Here is a 20405-nt window from a genome sequence, read left to right as displayed (position 1 = left end):
TAACCGATATATCGGTATCGGCCCATATGTTGGCTGATAGTGCCGATATTTTTTTATTTTGTATCTTTTTTAAGTTACAGACATCATGTTGTGTATATTTGATCTTTTTTCTTAACTCAAGTTATATTTGATATTTGTTCTATTTGTGTTTTTCTATTTCTAGTTATTTATAATCATTAAATTCCCAGTGATGCTTACTGTTTCATTGCATTGATGTCAATTTGGACAATAAAGTTGATTGATAAGCTGTAAAATATCCTGCCTACATTAGATATCTCGAGTCATGTCAAGTCATATCTTTGTCAAGTGTTTGATATTTGAGGGATCATTGCAAAAAATTGTGTAATATACCATAAATTCCGCACTATAAGCCGCACCGGACTATAAGCCGCAGCAGCAAAATTGACTGTTTTTTACATATATAAGCCGCACCGGACTATAAGCCGCGGGTGTTTTAATGTTTTTTTTTTTTTTTTTTTTTTATTGTGTTTTAATGTTTAATTACCATATGTAAGGGTTCGTGCACAGAGGGGATTGTCGGGAAAGAGATGGCTGTTTGAGGAAGCTCCCATTTATTAACATTTCAACAAAACAACATAACACAACACCACCTGTGTTTTTTTTTACAGTGCACACAGTGTCCGCGGTGTGGTGAAAAGAGGGCAAGAGAGGAAATTAAAACAGAAGTGGATTTATAGTTAGAAAGAGTGCTAAAGAAGAGAGAATTCAGTTTTTTATTTTATTTTTTGCTGAAAAAATCCATAGATAAGCCGCACCGTTATATAAGCCGCAGGGGCCAAAAAAGGCCAAAAAACGGGGAAAAAGGCTTATAGTCCGGAATTTACGGTAATGTGTATAATAACGATATATCGTTATCGGAATTGTTTTACTCCCTAATATCGATATCGGCATCGGCCTAAAAAAATCCAGTATCGGTCGGGCGTTAAATCCTTCTCGGTCCCTGGAGAAACCTGTCCACAGCTGAATCCTTTCTACTACAATGGCAGCGACATGAGGAGGTGCAGGTAATTCCCCTCAGCTGACTGTCAGCCTGACAGCGAGACAATACGCTGCGGATGGATCACTTAACATAGCAGCACTCAGCGGTGGCACTTTTGACAGAAGAAAAAAAGTCCCGACTACATTTGGGTCAGGGGGAAGTGTTGTGATTGAACTTCCATCAGATTTGTTACTAGAGACTTCTGCTGAGGACTGACTTACATGACTGGACTGTCTTACCTGTCTACCATTCTATGAATAGCACCTCAAGTCTCCTCGCTTATTCCAATCATTACTTCCCCCCCGGTGGCCGGGCGGCATACATCTTTTTCAGTTAATTGGTTAGCTGGTGGCGCAAACCCATGAACAAACCAGTCCCTATAGAGAGGCAAAGTGAACGTCACTTCCTGTTTCAGCAGCACTGTACTGTACCAGAGATTTTCATCCGCCTTTTATTTTCCCATAGTCATTTTGTAAAATGCTTATAAAAATAGTTTTACTTGTTCAAACCAAACGGTTCAGATATATTTAGAATCGGGAGAGACCCCATAACATTTCACTGGGACCAAAACATAAAGAAAAAAAAAAATCTTTCTTTAAATCTGCGATTTTTTTAACGTTTTGGTCCGAGTGAAATATTATGTGGTCTCTCCTGTTTCTAAATATATCTGAACCGTTTGGTTTGACCAGGTAAAACTACTTTTATAAGCATTTTACGAAATGTCTATGGGAAAATAAATGGCGGATGAAAATCTCTGGTACAGTGCTGAAGCAGGAAGTGACGTTCCACTTTGGCAGTTTCCAACATTCAGTCTCTTGGCAACATCAACACATTGTACAGGTATCCAAATGCTGGGCCTTCTGGCAAGTATCAAAAAACACATGTAATTACATATTTTCCCCATGTCCCTCTCCCAATAATCATATTCAACATTCATTAATATATTCTGTTTGGCATTGATGGCCCTGCTTCCCTCCTCTCACACCCACGCACGCACACAGACAGCAGGGGAAACGCACATACCCAGAACCCAGAGGCGCACGGGGTGCGTGCACGCGACACCTTGCGTGAAGTAGGTTGACACGCTTGCACATCAATGTCGTAAAACTTGCATGGAATAGTCTAATATTACAGCACGATGGCTCTAAAGAAATCTCTCAATTTTAAAGTTATCGCCAAGTGAAAATCCAGGGGGGGCTGAGGGGGCTGCGTCAGAAAGGTGCAGCTGCAGCCGCCACCAGGGGGGGCTGCAGCCCCGGCAGCTCCCCACTTCCTGCACCACTGCACACAGACACACACACACAGACACACACACACACACACACACCTGTCCTGTGCAGAATTTCAAAAGTCTGATGGGAAAAGCCTGGTTGGTTTTTTGAATGATTATATCAAGCCTGAAACTATGGTACATTTGGACATGAGTGACTTGGAAGCTTTATGAAGCTATCTCACTACAGTGCTGTAATAAGGGCGGAGGGTTCCGCGGGGCGCACACATGGTAAATGAGTCGTTACACCTGTGCGCTTCAAAGCATGGATGTAAAATTGTTGGCACAGTCCACCGAATTCATGGCAGTAATCTTATTGGACTATAATAATGGAGCAATCCTATTGGACTGTAATAATGCAGCGATCTTATTGGACTGTAATAATGCAGTGATCTTATTGGACTATAATAATGTGGGTGATCTTATTCACCTCATGTAGCCACGCCCATTTGACCCGGTTTTGTGGTCGAGTGACGACTTCCGGCAAAAAAGAAAAGAAAAAAGAAAATGGCTGGCTGCTCCAATATAATCTAACTCTGAATTAACTAATAATTTAGCCAATTGTATGTAACACACCAAATAAAAGCAAACGGCAATGTCTAAGAATGCAACGCCATGTAACGGGCTCGTTAAGTCTCGCATTCCAGGGAATTACGTTAACGTCTGCGGGTCTTATAGACGTAAAAGGCTCGAGGGAGGAGAGAAAACTATCTGAAGCTTTCTTTGTTGGAGTCCAGGTATGTTTTACAAGAAAGTGCTCGTCATCGTCGACGATAACGTTATCTGACCTGGCTAACAGTGGATACTCCGCTTGCTTGCTCTGTACCGAGCTCAAAGTAGTACGCTACGTTCTTTTGTTTTACCCCCTGCACTGTCCGCTCCAAAAACAACTCTCTTCTTCTGACATTCTTTCGTATTTGGCGCCGTGACCGCCGGAAGTGTTAACACGACCCGGAAGAATTTGGCTCATCCCCACGTCTGAACATAAGGTGAATAGGACTGGCACCGCTGTTGTTTCAAAGCAAGGTCCCATGATGTCTTGCGCTTAGCTTTGTAGCAATGTCCTGGGGTTCAAGCTTTTGTTGTTGTTGTTCTAATTTAGGGAGATAAGACGTCCCAATTTTCCGGGGACAGTCCCACTGTCCCCGTCCCTGGATTTGGTGCTTTGTCTGCAGCTGCTGCTGTTCCCAGACTCTCTGGACTTCATTTGTTACCAGGAGGGTCTGTTCTGTTGTCATTTTGACCTCAGGACTACATCCTGTCTGGCTGTCTGGATGGGATTAGTGTTGCAAGACAATGTTGGGTTGTTGGCAATTTTATCTAGTAATTTTAAAGCAATTTAGGCCACATATTTGTATTACTTTATTTTCTGCGTACAATATTTCAAAGGGGGTGTATCATTTCTGTTAGATTTCACAATACGCCCGTGCAAAGTAGTTATCATTTCCAATCACAAAGTAGCGATCCAGAGAGCAGTCTACTAGAATTGACAGAGGACCACTTACAAGACCACTTGCACGGGATTGAAATCACTGATTCCCTCCATAAACTATGTTAGCAGATCTCTTCTAGTAATATTATGTCAGTAATATTCTCGACGCCCTCAGTAAAAAATTATGACTGAAATTACCTAGCTACTGTAATGTGTGAGTGAACTCTGTCCTGGGGTCATTTTATCCCATCTGGGTTGAATTGAGCTATTAGTGATGTGTGGACGACATCTGTATCACATTCACACACCATATAACTAAGTGATGGTGGACAGAGCAGCAATACTCTAAATTTATTGGATCAGGCTTCATTGATCCTTATGGGGAAGTTAGGTGGTTGTGGCAGCAAAAGTAGTAATAGGATTGATAATGGACAAGGAAAAATAGAGTTGCCCAGGCCAGTGGTTCTCAAATGGGGGTCCGCGAAAAGTTTTCAGGAAAATAAAAATAAAAATGTTTTTTGTGTGCAAAAGCATCATCATCGTTCAACGAAAATATTTTATGCTTTAAATCTAAAATGGTTAATGGATTACATTCTAATCTAACAAACCTATCAATTTAAAAGCACGTTACTGTGGAAACAATTAAGCTTAGCCCAAAATCACAAATCAGAATGAGGGGGTCCCCCGGTATATTTTCTATCTTAAGGGGTCCTTGGCTGAAAAACATTTGAGAACCTCTGGCCTAGGCTATATACCTGTACAGTAAAGATAAATATAATTTTAATGATAAAATATGTCTATATTCTCTAATGTGTATAATTCTAGATGACCACCGATTGTTAAATCATTGTTTATACATTGTTGTTTTGTGAGAGCTGACCTTCCACAGACTATAATTGCAATATACAGGTCGTGGGCGTTGCATCTCTCTGAGCCATATAGTTACAATTGAAACTGTCTGAAATGAAATTAAGTTCAAAGGTGGTCAGCAGATCTCTGGATTTTGCACATCACTGACCCTGCAGATCAGAGGTATCTAGGGTATGGTTGGTACCGGAGGGGCCCCCCCATAGCATATCTGTGCAAGTCCTACAGTGCCAACACAAAACAAAACTCACCATGCCTATATGAACTATTATGGAAGGAATCAAATAATTGAAATATTATTTAAATTAAAATAATTGAATGAATGACTTACATTTAATTTACATCAACTGATTATGAATAATTGAATCAGTTCCTAAAACTGGACAAAAGCCTTTTCTGAAATCTAAAAGAATACCAGAACAGCTGCTATCCTTTCAGTTTTAGAATTCCATTCAATGTAGATTCCCTAAAAAAGCTCACATCTACTACTGCCTTAAACTACAGGCCAAAAAGGCAGTTACAGCCTCTATATACTGTAGAGGAGATAATGATATCTAAAACTTATGTAACAGAATCGGCCCACACATACATTTCTGCTTCTGCTGTAACAAATCTGTTATGATAATGTGCATTTTGACAGGAGCGAAATGATTCCCTTTTGGAACCTGACTTATCCATTATGCATCATACCATGTGTCATATAAAGCTGATTTATACCACACTTTTCACTGAACTCTAATGATGCCATAAATTAACTAATATTCATTCAGCTATTCTTCCACATATTTGATGGGCCAATAGAGTGTTGCCGCTATCATGATGAGTATCAGTCTTTATTCATGATTTGGAGGGAGGCAGAAGGTGGAGAAATGATGTCGCCTCCAGGCTTTACACGCACACCAAAATCGCAGCGGCTATAACGTAGCAATCAATAATCAGTGGCATCATTATTGCGTTATTTTTAAATGTTTGAAATTATACAATTTAGACTCGCCTGGATGACATTATCCCAAGGTGGCAGTGTTTGGGGCTAGTCACTTTGAAAATGAAAACCCCTTGGCCCAGATGGCCAATGGAAAATGCACCTGCATGTCAACCCCCCTGCATGCAAAAGAGATATAATAAACCCATCTAGCTTACCGTCAAACTTTTTATGCCTTGAGACAAATGTCGTCCTCATATTGTGGCTGGTCTCGTCCACCAAGTTCTCAAACTCCAATTTGCTCTGCTGACTGAGTTTGTCCTCCATCTCAAATGTGCAGCAGGTGTATCCCTGAGGACAGACACGCAAGTGTTCGCCTGAGGGAGAGAGAGAGAGAGGCAGAGTGCACAGTTTTTACACACGTCACCAACCAGAGAGAGGCAGAGTGCACAGTTTTTACACACGTCACCAACAGAGCTCTTAGAGAGGCAGAGTGCACAGTTTTTACACACGACACCAACCAGAGAGAGGCAGAGTGCACAGTTTTTCCACATGTCACCAACCAGAGAGAGGCAGAGTGCACAGTTTTTACACATGTCACCAACCAGAGAGAGGCAGAGTGCACAGTTTTTACACATGTCACCAACCAGAGCTCTTCAGAGAGGCAGAGTGCACAGTTTTTACACATGTCACCAACCAGAGAGAGGCAGAGTGCACAGTTTTTACACACGTCACCAACAGAGCTCTTAGAGAGGCAGAGTGCACAGTTTTTACACACGTCACCAACCAGAGAGAGGCAGAGTGCACAGTTTTTACACACGTCACCAACAGAGCTCTTAGAGAGGCAGAGTGCACAGTTTTTACACACGTCACCAACCAGAGAGAGGCAGAGTGCACAGTTTTTACACACGTCACCAACAGAGCTCTTAGAGAGGCAGAGTGCACAGTTTTTACACACGTCACCAACCAGAGAGAGGCAGAGTGCACAGTTTTTACACACGTCACCAACCAGAGAGAGGCAGAGTGCACAGTTTTTACACACGTCACCAACAGAGCTCTTAGAGAGGCAGAGTGCACAGTTTTTACACATGTCACCAACCAGAGAGAGGCAGAGTGCACAGTTTTTACACACGTCACCAACAGAGCTCTTAGAGAGGCAGAGTGCACAGTTTTTACACATGTCACCAACCAGAGAGAGGCAGAGTGCACAGTTTTTACACACGTCACCAACAGAGCTCTTAGAGAGGCAGAGTGCACAGTTTTTACACATGTCACCAACAGAGCTCTTAGAGAGGCAGAGTGCACAGTTTTTACACACGTCACTAACAGAGCTCTTAGAGAGGCAGAGTGCACAGTTTTTACACACGTCACTAACAGAGCTCTTAGAGAGGCAGAGTGCACAGTTTTTACACACGTCACTAACAGAGCTCTTAGAGAGGCAGAGTGCACAGTTTTTACACATGTCACCAACAGAGCTCTTCAGAGAGAGGCAGAGTGCACAGTTTTTACACATCTCACCAACCAGAGAGAGGCAGAGTGCACAGTTTTTACACACGTCACCAACAGAGCTCTTCACTGCTACCAGATTCTGCTTTTCAAAAGGCTGAGCTGAGTCTTTGATCGAAGCTCTCCTGTGATTTTCATCACCCAAGCTATCAAAGCAGGTCAGACTGGAACACATGGGGAAGACTCCTGTTTGTCAGCAGTAATGTGAAACAGAGTGTCACTCTGTTAAACCAGTGCAGACGTAAGGCTTCCCATGCAGGATTTTCAACATCCAGTGGATAGCAGTAATGGCAAGCGAGCTTGCAGGGACCGTAATAAACCATATTATATTAAATGGAATAAAGAGGATAGAGAAATTGTAGCTCTGTGTCTACTGGAGATAGTATTGTTATATCTCAAGTTTTTCATGAGGATCAAACTGATCAAAAGCATTGTAATAGCCATCATGTGTTTACATCTGCCGACTCAGTGGTACAGTAACAGTAACCCGGATAACATGATGAGACAATCCTGCATACAGTATCTTTAAACAAAGAAATGAAGGAGAAAAGATGTGATGAACATATGGGGTTTGGTTAGGTGGTGCGCTTTAGGCAGAATCATGATCATTACAGACGAGATGTCAGTCAGCAGCACAGCTTATGTCCTCTGGTAGGTTAGCCCAGTGGTTCTCAAAGTGGGGTCCAGAGACCCCCAGGGGTCCTTGAGGCAGAGTCCTGCATCGGGTCGGGGTTCCGCGGGGCCCCGCCGGGTACCCGCAAAAAAATGCGGGGGGCGGGTGTTATTTTATCTTCATTTTATTTGCGGGCTCGGATCTGGGTAGAATAAACAACATGCGGCCCGGGTCGCGGGTGTTTTATTTACTTTTTATATAACGATAATAATTCAGTCAGTGTGTAACTTCATGTTTTGTCTGAGTCTGACGACCTGACGTCTTTGTCACAATCAGTCAGACTCAGAGAAAATACTGCAGTTGCAAATCCTGGCGGCTAAGTGGCAGTATTGGCTTGTTGATTGGAGGGGGGGGTCAGTGGTCAGGTCGTCACTCAGGGCAGGGCAGGCACAAGAGACAGGTAGGTCACTGACTGACTTCAGTTCAGTAGCGTTAGTACATTTCGTTCAGTATCTTAGACCTAGACCTATGCTAGCTAGCTTGTTGCATTGCATGACAGCTAGCGCCAGCAAGGCTAGCATGTTTCCTTTAGCTGCTGCCTGGCCCTGGCTGGCCTGCTGGTACTGGCACCAGTGACAAAACACTGTCAATGTGCTTAATTCTAAATAACGTTATGCAATGCCTGCCGAGTCCGACTGCACCGACCACCGTTGTTGGCTCTCGTCAGTGACTCGGCCAGAAAAGACCGCTATTCGCTTCCTGTGTTAATTGTGAAACGATCGCAGTTACTTTGGTTATGTTCACTTCAAAGAAATGTATATATGCGGAAGCGGAGCGGGGCGCGGGTCTCATGTCTGCGGGGCGGGGTGGGTTGCGGTACTGACTGATCATATGAGCGGGTTCGCGGAGCGGGGTCGGGCGGAACCGGGTCTTGAAAATCAGACCCGCGCAGGACTCTGCATGAGGGGATTCCAGGGGGTCCCCAGCAAAAGGGGGGATACTATTTTCACTATCCCATCCTTAAGTAACACAATGGCACAATGTTTGACTATTTCGGTCATGGGTTTTGTTTTGTGATAGGAATTTATAGCATTCATCATCTTTATTGATTATTCATTCATTAATTATTCGCTGATTATTTATGTTATTATTAATCACAGTCTTTCATGCAAAGTATAACCACTATAGCTCAACTATGAAGTGTTAGGTTTCGCTCTTTCTCTCTAAAGTAGACATCACTGCATAGCACAGATCCCTCCCTCAGTCGCTCCTTAGTTTTCAAGGTTTAAGATAAGGCTCATATCAGAGCAGGAAGTGAGACAACCTGTATCCGGAAAAAGATATTTCTCACAAACTGTGGACTCTTGTACAAGGACATACGGTATGTTTGTGCAGGTGAATCTTTGCAGACTTCTAGCAGAGCGTTTTCCAGCTTGCAACAATGACACTTGTATTACTTTGAGTTTCAAGTTTCCTTCGTGTTCTTGTCTCGACGGCTCAATTCCCACATCCAGCATCCAGGTTTCAGACACTTTATGTAATAAAACATCTCAAAGCAAATGTGTTATCAGATGGGGGGCCCCTTGGGCAAAATCTTATCAAGTGGGGGTCCGTGGTCTAATTTGTGTGAGTTTAGGGGTCCTTTACAAGAAAAAGTTTTGAGAACCACTGGGTTAGCCTACTTACGGTACTTATTGAAAAGGGATCAAGACACCTTTTTTTTTTTTTTTATAAATATTTTTTTTCCTGATTTTTTATCCCATTTTATCCCCCATTAGTGCTCACTTGATTTCTCAATCCTGGTTGCTACTCCACCCTCTGTCGATCTGGGGAGAGCCGAGACTGGCTCCATGCTTCCTCCGAGACATGGGCAGTCAGCCAGCCGCTTCTTTTCACCTGACAGAGGAAGCTTCACCGGTAGGACATAGCACGTGGGAGGTTCACGCTATTCCAACCAGTTCCCCTCCCTCTGAACAGGCGCCCTTAACGACCAGAGGAGGAACCACATTAGCAACCAGGATATTGCATGTTTTTGTGAAGGGGGTTCCTATAATAAGGAAACCCCCGGGAGGCACGGGGAGAACATGCAAACTCCACACAGAAAGGCCCTTTTGCCGACCCCAACCGGGCGGTGGGCACTCGAGGACATGCGGACGGGCACGCATTCCTTCAGCGTTCACCTCGTCCCCAGGTGGGAATCGAACCGACGACCTTTGAGCTGTGAGGCGATAGTGCTTACCACTGCACCACCGTACCTCCTTCAAGACACCTTTCTGACAGAAAATGCATGCAACTCAAGGTGCGTAGCTCTAACCCTACCCATAGACTCCATTCTCCAAAGTAGCCATGCCAGTTTCTAAAGTTTTTTTGATTCCACCTTTGTACACAGTGTTTGTGATAGTGATTTACCTGCAGACTGGAGCCGCAAAAAACTCAGAGCAGCGTCAAGTGAGACAGAATAAAACAGAAACTTCTGGTTAAAACCTTCACAATAAAATAAACTAATAGCCTTATTGATGCATGTTGCAATGTTTGGGTGTGTGTGTGTGTGTGTGTGTGTGTGTGTGTGTGTGTGTGTGTGTGTGTGTGATCCGAAATACACAGAGCACATAGAACACAGACAATTAAAAGTCCATTTTAACGCGTAGTGAGTTGACGGTTGTGTTTTTTATTTACCCAGTTAATGGGATTGGTTTAGCTTTATAGGATTAAACTTTAAATGGATTTTCCACACAATAGAGTGACACAGAAGTCAGTCATGGTGATAACTGCTGCAGATTGGTTGCATTACAGAATAAAAACCCAGTAAAACTATTCAAAAAAATACCTGTTTTCTTGCATCACTTGGGACTTTGAGGAAATTAATGCATCTGGCGGTGAGTTGAGGGTGGTTTAATTATTTAATATGCGTGAGTGATTAATTAATATGCACAGACATTAATAGAGGGCAGTTATCACAGATTATGTATTTTTAGAAACTCATGAGTCTCTGATGTCATGATAGTTTGTCGAGTGTTATATTTATAGGCTAGTAGAACGCTCCTATATCTTCCATGCATGAAGTGGAGCCGTGTCAACACAGTTTTCACAGGAATTGTGTTTTCCACTTTACACGGTGACGGTAAGGGCGGCATTATCGAAGAATTCCAAGAAAAGAACGCCGTTGCAGTGTAAAAGGAAGACACGAAAAAAGTTTGCCGTTTTATGTAGAGCTGCAACGATTAATCAATCGATCGACAGAAAAATAATCGTCAACTATTTTGATAATCGATGAATCGTTTTGAGTCATTTTTTAAGAAATAAATCTAAATTCTCTGATTCGAGCTTCTTAAATGTGAATATTTTCTGGTTTCTTTACTCCTCTATGACAGTAAACTTAAATATCTTTGGGTTGTGGACAAAACAAGACATTAGAGGATGTTATCTTAGGTTTTGGGACCGATCGACATCTTTTCACCATTTTCTGTCATTTTATAGACCAAGCGACTAATCGATTAATCGAGAAAATAATCGACAGAATAATCGATAATGAAAATAATAGTTAGTTGCAGCCCTAGTTTTATGCAGGGAGCATTGCCGTGGAAACAGGGCCTGAAAGGGAGCAAACAGGGTAGGTGTGAAAGCCCCCTTAGATTGAGCATGATGAACACTTCCACAGGGACATCATCCACTCACTCATCTGAAGCAAAAGCCCAAAGAGGCACGGGGCCATCAGTCTGATATAATGCTACTTTTATGCTTCCATTTTGCTGCAGGACACCGCTTTTAGGTCATCACTGGAGTCATTGTTGGCTAAACATAAAAAGCATCAACAAACTCTCTCTCTCTTTCACACACACACACACACACACACACACACACACACACACACACACACACACACACACACACACACACACACACACACACACAGACACACACACACACATGGCCCTGCTTCCCTCCTCACACCCACGCGATTCAGTGCTGCCTGAACAGCGAACCAGATGCAAAACAAGTGCTATATCACAGAAGACATAATAATGCACTTGTCAACTCTGAGAGTTAGAGATAGCACTAGTGTCAAAGGTCTAATTCCCTTAAGAAAGAAAGAAAGAAAGAATACCCCCCCTTCTATTCTGACACATACTACTGCCTTCAACACAACTCGAAGGACAATCACATTATTCAAACTAACCAATGGCGTGCCAGGCTGTGGTCATGCTGCTTCGGAGTTGTTTTGAACGCAACACTACAACAGCCTTGAAACTGAGCGCGGCATTCAAAATGAGTTGAACAATTGAATTCTGCATTCACACACGTGGCCCCTTATTGCATTTTACAATTCGCACTGTTCTATTTTCACTATAGCAAATGCTCACGAAACGCTCGCGCACAGTCAACAAGCTCTACTTGCAAACTTTCTTAGAGGCTGCAAATTGAGTGCTGTGCTGGTGCTATTTAGATCACACTTTTCAGTTAAGTCGCTTCACTTGCAACCTAATATTAGAAAAGTAACATGAAAAATATGATGATGCGTATGAGGAATTGTGATAACATCTGAAACTACTGTGTTGATATTGTTGTCCATATTGCCTACAGTGGTAAGTGAAATGTTTGCTAAAACCCATGTTTATATATATATTCAACGTTAAAGGCATGTTAATTTGATATCAGGCCAAAGCAATAGTGTTGGAGATATTCCAGCATTTATTGCTTTGTGCAATAAATGATCCACTAAAGCCTTCAGACAAAATTATCACATTGTATTTAAATCTAATATTGTACAGCATTATGCGATTGCCAAAACAATTGTATAGCCTACATAGCCTAATAAGATAATTGACTACAGTGGATGTTGCCCAAAATGGCAAAGTGCTTTGGGGCTGCAGAGTTACAAGGAAATATTACAGGCGTCTCAGCTTATTTCCCAAATGCTTGAGGTTTCAACCAAATTTCAAGCACGAAGGCTGCCATGTTCACGTTACCTGATCAGCCCGTGACGTCAGTCAAGCCCAAGCGTGACGTCAGTCATGACGTCAGTTGATCCCGTCCAGTATGACATCAGTCGTGACGCCAGTCCATCCTAGTACATATAGTAAGGGTCCTACGTCCCCCCCCCCACACCTCTGGTGGATCATAACAGCAGTTGGCATCACGGCTGCCCGTTCCCACCAGAGCATAATCATAAGCTGTTGTTTCACCCCACCAGCCTCCCCAGTCCACCACCAACCAGTCTTGACTCCTGAAGAATCCCCCACCTGGGGAGAATTCTCTATCCTAGCTCATACAGAAGCCCTCCTCTCGCCTCAAGAGGAGCGCCATCTTACAATGGAGTCATACGCCAAAGTACTTGCCATGCATGCCATTTGCTAAATAAAGTATCTTGTTAAATCTACCGACCGGTCTCTCATGATTGAAATACTATTACAATTACAATTCCCTATTACATATCTCACAATGATGCCGACTACAAAAATGAATCCTGTCGGCTACAATGTAGCACACATAGAGATGTAGCAATTGTACAAGAGCCACATTCCACTGTTGCTCCGTGTCTGGCAGGATCACACATCATTATCAGGGGGCTCAAACAACGATCTGACCTGCAGTAGTTTGAAAGATGAGATGTTTGCCGGCCTCTCCAGCATGGCTATACAGACCTCTATATCCATGACATTGGAGAAAGAGCAGCACTGACATGGCTGTTGCTGTAAAGCAGGATAGATGCAGACTGGGGGGAAGTGGTTGATGGACACCACACTTTCTAGTGCAGCTACTGGCAGCAACTCTTTTGCATTCATAAAAAAAAAAAAAAAAAAATGTATCCCCCATTAGTGCTAATTTTAATTTATTTATCCTGGTTACTGCTCCACCCTCTGCCGATCTGGGGAGATCCGAAACTGGCTCCATGCTTCCTCCGAGACATGGGCAGTTAGCCAGCCGCTTCTTTTCACCTGACAGGGGAAGAAGCTTCACCGGTGGGACATAGCACGTGGTTGGCACCACTTCAGCGACCAGGATATTGCATGTTTTTGGTGAGGGGTTCCTATATGAAGGAAACCCCCCAGGGGGCCACGGGGGGGAGAACATGCAAACTCCGCACACACCTTTTTTGCATTCATAAGAGCTATAGATGCAAACACTGTGCGCCAGATCATCTAACAAGGAGGATGCAGAACGCCTGCAATTAGGTGCAGGCCACTCTGTATTGTGCTTAAATCCTTAATCAGTCCTTAGAGAGGCGTATTCACCAAGGCAGCAGTAATGAGGGGCACCATTAACAGTTCAAGGCAAGTCCACGGTCCCCAGAGTCATGCACACACACACACAGCACGGCTACAGAGAGTCATGCACACACACACACACACACACACACCACACGGCTACAGAGAGTCATGCACACACACACACACACCACACGGCTACAGAGAGTCATGCACACACACACACACACACCACACGGCTACAGAGAGTCATGCACACACACACACACACACACACCACACGGCTACAGAGAGTCATGCACACACACACACACACCACACGGCTACAGAGAGTCATGCACACACACACACACAGCTACAGAGAGTCATGCACACACACACACCACACAGCTACAGAGAGTCATGCACACACACACACACACAGCACACGGCTACAGAGTCATGCACACACACACACACAGCACGGCTACAGAGAGTCATGCACACACACACACACCACACGGCTACAGAGAGTCATGCACACACACACACCACACGGCTACAGAGAGTCATGCACACACACACCACACGGCTACAGAGAGTCATGCACACACACACACCACACGGCTACAGAGAGTCATGCACACACACACACCACACGGCTACAGAGAGTCATGCACACACACACCACACGGCTACAGAGAGTCATGCACACACACACCACACGGCTACAGAGAGTCATGCACACACACACCACACAGCACGTCTACAGAGAGTCATGCACACACACACCGCACGGCTACAGAGAGTCATGCACACACACACACCACACGGCTACAGAGAGTCATGCACACACACACACCACACGGCTACAGAGAGTCATGCACACACACACACCACACGGCTACAGAGAGTCATACACACACACACACGGCTACAGAGAGTCATGCACACACACACACACACACACACACACGGCTACAGAGAGTCATGCACACACACACACCGCACGGCTACAGAGAGTCATGCACACACACACACACACACACACCACACGGCTACAGAGAGTCATGCACACACACACCGCACGGCTACAGAGAGCGAAAATCCTTCAAACAACAAAATAAAGTGAAGCGCTGCATCAGATTTCAATTTGGTAATTCTCTCCGGCGCTTCAACTTCACCTTTCAGGCGCGCGCCGTAAGCTTTTAACAATGCAATAAAGTAACAGCACTCCCCAACTGACGATGGATGTCTCGGCTGATTTTCAATGTGCGGAGATGTTAACGCCGTGTGGAATATCTTTGTTTCCAGGCTGTGTGATCTTTTTACAGAACAGGTGGTACTGTAAGTGGAGAACTTTCATCATCTGGTTTTGTGTTTTCCTTACATATAAACCCCCCCTTACTGTTTACATTTTCAGCCAATTTACGTGTCGGTGTTTTATTATCGGCTCAGCTTGCCTCCCATTTATTGCAACATAATATAGAAGTATCATCAAAGGATAGGTGAAATCCAGCATGGCCTCTCTCCCGTCTGCTCCTCAGAGGAGCGGTGGGATTACCTATAGAGAGGCTCACCAGGGGTCGGCTTGCACGGGCACGCATCAGCTGTTTGGAGAATGGAAAAAGCTGACCTCATTGCAGCTATTTGGGGGATGTTTCGCTATTCACGAGTTTCCTGGTGAGACCGCGGGCGCTTCCATGACACCCTCCTCCCTCCCTGTTTCCAGCTGCCGGTTGCCTGTTTCCGCCCAGGACCGTTCATAGCGGAAGAGGCTGAAAATAATCATATTAATTGTTGTGACTTTGTACCTACCTATGTCTTGTAATGGAGCCCCCCAGCACAATAATTTCACACGTGCATAATTGTATTGAGTATTGAGTGACAATATCTTGAATTTGGAAAGAGAGAGACCGCTAAAGCTCCGTTCAATGACCAAATATAAGAGTTCCGGTTTGGACATTTAGCCTTCAAAATAAAAGTGGCCGCTATGCAACCACATACTATACAGGGTTAGTATATATATATATATATATATATATATATATATATATATATATATATATATATATATATATATATATTAGCAATTTTGGCTAAAATAAGCCCATACAGTACCAGTGAATTGACATTCAACTCGTTTTTGTAAAATATCGCCGCTATGCAACCACATATCGTTACTATTCCCGCGCTTTGACAGCGGCGCGCACCTCCTTGCTAGTGAAAAAAATGTAAACAGGAAGTCGACAACCGGCTACCGCTGAGAATCATGGGAAACGTAAGTCCAGGAAAAAGGTGAATACGTCCAAATTGAAAAGGTTTTATTGTCATAATGATGGATATATCTCAGGAAAAATGAAGTTTCTCACTGCATTACTGTAGAAGACATCGAGTCGACTTCAATTCAAGGTTTCTGTTGATGCAATAGATTGACATCACTTCTCAGAGTACTAGTACCGTAGGTGGAATGCAACTGTTGGCCACTAAAGGTTGGCCAAAAGAAAATGCTATTAATCTTTCAGTTAGTTATCGTATCAACACCCTGCACTGTCTGTATGTGCAGTCAGTAGATCGGACAGAAATCAGATTTGGTCCATACTAGCTGGATAAACAGCATGATACACAATCACTGTCTGAATGCCTTTAAGTCAAGGAGGCACAGTCCTGGTTGGGAGAAATGGATTAAATGAGATCTTCAAAATGTGCAAGATCTGAAAAAGATTTAAATGATAATACAAAACCGTACAAAACAATTTGAAACCTGCATCTACATTCACCTTTTAAAAAACAGTGATGATAATAATTAGCTAAACTGTAGGTAATTATGATGCATCATCAGCTAAAGCAACATAAAAGCAGAATAGTGTGAACAGCAGGCTGCGGGGCACGCTGTGTGCCGACAGCAGGATGTTGTGACTGAGTTTGCCTCACGCGTTGTTCCCCCCCTCGTTTCTCACCCTGATATCTTTCTCGCCACTTTCCATCATACAATATCAAGAAGAGAGTAAACGCCATAAAGATCATCTATAGAGTTCTAGTCAATGAAAGCTCACAGACTGTACAGCCAGGTCTTCACAGGTCCAAAAATGTCTACATAAAATGTCTCCATGGCAGGTTACATTTGTCATTTTGACAGTATTTTTGAGACCTGTTTTTGTTTCGAAAAGAACAAAACAAACCTGCACGACGTACCTACAGTATAGGTGGACATGGGAATAACTCCAGATGCCAATAAATAAATAAATAAATAAATAAATAAATAAATAAATAAATAAATAAATAAATAAATAAATAAATAAATAAATAAATAAATAAATAAATAAATAAATAATAAAAATCCCAGTGGAATTTGAGCTTGTTCTGGGCGGTTGCTTGCTTCATTCCCAAGATGGAATATGAAACCGAGCCAATGCCAATATGCTGGCAAGATCAACCTCCAAGGCCAATACCTATATGGCAACAAAAAATGACATAGATGCTAACGATGGCTGCTCCGCTAGTGATGTGAATCGGCCCGAGGCCCGGCCCTAGGGTCGGGTCGGGCCGGGCTCCGGACCCCCCCGGGGTCGGGCCAGAACGCAGGGCTCCAGAATAACAAAAGTGTGTTGCGATGAGGTGATTCTGCTCAGAGAGTGTTGCATTGTGGGGGGGCTATCTTAGACCACCATGAAGGGCTATGGTTGTTCTGGCCGGGGGGCACAGCCTATACTCTACAGTAAATACATATGCAGGAAGTAGAGAAGGCATACCTGCAAGAATGCAATAGCTGCTACTGTAATAACTTCATTAATTGATTGTGACTGTGCAGGGCTGTTGGTGAGCGGAGCATGAAGGGAAATGTTAATACCTTTGCAGAGCAGGAACACTCTCTTCCACGGTGAGTCCATGTCAACTGTTTGAACGGGTTGCCAGATTAGTACTGCTATAACTATCATCATTATTGTGTGTGTGTGTGTGTGTGTGTGTGTGTGTGTGTGTGTGTGTGTCTTCCTTGGCCAGTTGAGACAATAATAGAGGGAATGGGGTGGGGGGGGGGGATTTAACATCTTGAGATGAGATTGTACCAACAACACAACACAACACAACACAACACAACACAACACAACACAACACAACTGTGTTGTAAGATTACTTGTAAAAATCCAATAAAAATAACTTTGAAAGAAAGAAAGTTTGCATATTGCAGCACTTTTATTGAGTTTTTCATCTTTATTCCGAGAGTGTTCAGTGTGTCCTATTTGCTAACGGCAGAGAGGACCAACGGGAGGGCGGTGTTTTCACTGAACAAAGGTTGGCAGGACAAGCATATAGACTCAGAGGGAGACAAACACAAGAAGGAAATTGCATTTTTAAGTGCTAAAATAATCAAACAAGACACTTGCATCACATCAGGCTTTTCCGATATAGACGGAACCTGCATCTATTTATCTGCAGTTCCCTGCCTGATACAACAAGCTCGATGCAGCTGCACCTAATCAATTAACTGGTCACCAGATTGACAGAATCTACAGCTACTGAAACAGAATAGAACGCATGTGTCCTGATGATCGGAGGATTTTCGAGCGTGTTGATTAAACGTTCGACGGTACAGTACGTTATCAAAAGCAACACCTACATACAGTATGTGATGACAGAGGAGCTGTCTAACGAGAAGAAGGCTTTCACTCACATGTTGAACCCAGTAGGGCTGCAACTAACGATTATTTTCATCATCGATTCATCTGTCGATTATTTTAAAGCCCAAGATGACGCCCTCAAATGTCTCGTTTTGTCCACAACTCAAAGATAATATCAGTTGACTGTCATACAGGAGTAAAGAAACCAGAAAATATTCACATTTAAGAAGCTGGAATGAGAGAATTTAGACCTTTTCTCTTAAAATTGTATAACGATTAATCGATTATCAAAATAGTTGTTGTCGATTAATTTTCTGTCGATCGACTACCGGTAATCGATGAATCGTTGCAGCTCTAGAAGCCAGGCCAGCTTGCTGGTGTTACACACTGACCTTTGCAGCTGCCTTGTGTGAAACAGCTCGAGCACAGATGTCGGCCTGCACATCTCTTCCCCTCACCAAGGAGCTGATCACACATTTAAATGCATGTAATTACAGAAGGCAAGATAATCGAGGACAAATGCTAATCTTCTTCTGGGATTTTTTACAGTGAGATGTTCTGGCATCGTTCCCTACTCAAAAACAAGTGAGGCGTAAGAAATAGTGTTCTTCTTACAAATGCAATCACATAATAGTTGTTTTGTTCGGGGTTTCTTTGTTGCACAGATGTGTTTTGGCCCGTTCTGGATCATTATCTTTTGCGAAACCTCAAAACATGATTGAAGCGTAGCATTGCAATTAGGTGAAATTGCTGACTCCGGTTTCAGAGATTGCTCACTATAGGGTGCTGAATGGCTGGAGAAAGGATGACAAGACAATGCCCATTCGACACGTGCAATCAGTCAGACAGACGCAGTCCCTTTGGAGAATTCACTGCTCTCTATAGAACCATTGTAATCATTACTTTGAGATTATAATGTGTGACGTGTGGGTTTTAACCAAGCAGAAGTTTGTATCTGTTTAGTAGGGATGAGAGAGTACACCATTATCTGTATCTGTATGTGTTTAGCCAACAAATTACCTGTATCCGTAGCTGTATTCGGATGGGCGTGGCTTAAATCAAAAGTGGGCGGGGATTCAACTGAAAGTGGGTGTGGCTTAAGTTTTGTTTTGTTTGTGGCGGTTGTTGTTGGCAAATTCAACGTGCCGAGATGCCACCAAAATGTTCAGAGTATGGCTAAGGTATGGAAGGAAGTACGGTAGTCTATTTGTATCGGTATCACTTTAAGGAGAATGGTATTGTCATTTTTTTAACGATACCCAGCCCTAATCACCAGTAGGGATATTGACACATTGTACTCGGATGATACTCGTAAAAAGTACATTATCTGTACCGGATACTCGTTTCATCAGAGTACTCGGATCGTCCCTACTGTTTAGTAACCAAGTCAAGGATATACAGTACAGTAGGTCAGTGGAAGGAAGTGGATGGACGTGAACGTTTAATCACGTACTGTCGAGATAAAAGAATACTTAATATCATATTATGCTATATTGAACAATTTCCATGTATTTGGTCTCAATTCCACTTGGCTTAATTTCCCCGACTAAGCCTTCTTGATCAGCGCCGTGCCCCAAAAGAGAAATCCTTGCATGACACATGTCAAGAACACTTTTCACCTATGTAAGTGTCAAATTGGAATATTCGTTTTAATCTTAAGTTAAGATTTTCCTTAAAGTCCGAGTTAAGGTTTCCGTAAAATAAAACCGGTTGCACAAAACACCCTTACAATAAGTCTTCTCCTTAAGGAGGTGAAACATTTTAAGCAAACAGGAAAAGATTTAAGGGTGGTGTTTTGTGCAACCGGATTTATTTTATGGAAACCTTAAGTCGGACTTTAAGGAAAATCTTAACTCAAGGTGTTTTGTGCCAACCGGCTCCAGCCTTTTAGTTCTGCCTGTGCTTTTCCTATTCACAATACACTCACTCGCATATTAGCACAGAGGGAAAGAGAGACAGAGAGAGAGAGAGAGGACACAGAGAGAGAGAGT

General features: G+C 43.1%; 1 protein-coding gene across 1 annotated transcript in view; it reads right to left on the bottom strand.

The window, feature by feature from the left end:
• The window catches only part of LOC310799552 (glypican-6-like), a gene marked incomplete at both ends in the record, with an annotated part of 177397 nt that overhangs the window by 125141 nt on the left and 31851 nt on the right, over positions 1-20405 (bottom strand). Inside the window, one exon of the mRNA XM_083662148.1 lies at positions 5710-5868. Coding sequence (XP_083518274.1) covers positions 5710-5868 — 159 coding nt within the window. The remainder of the gene's footprint in view (positions 1-5709; positions 5869-20405) is intronic.

The sequence above is a fragment of the Poromitra crassiceps genome, assembly GCF_964638095.1.
Source record: "Poromitra crassiceps genome assembly, chromosome: 28".
Lineage (NCBI taxonomy): Eukaryota > Metazoa > Chordata > Actinopteri > Beryciformes > Melamphaidae > Poromitra > Poromitra crassiceps.
This window is presented reverse-complemented; position numbering and strand designations above follow the sequence as displayed.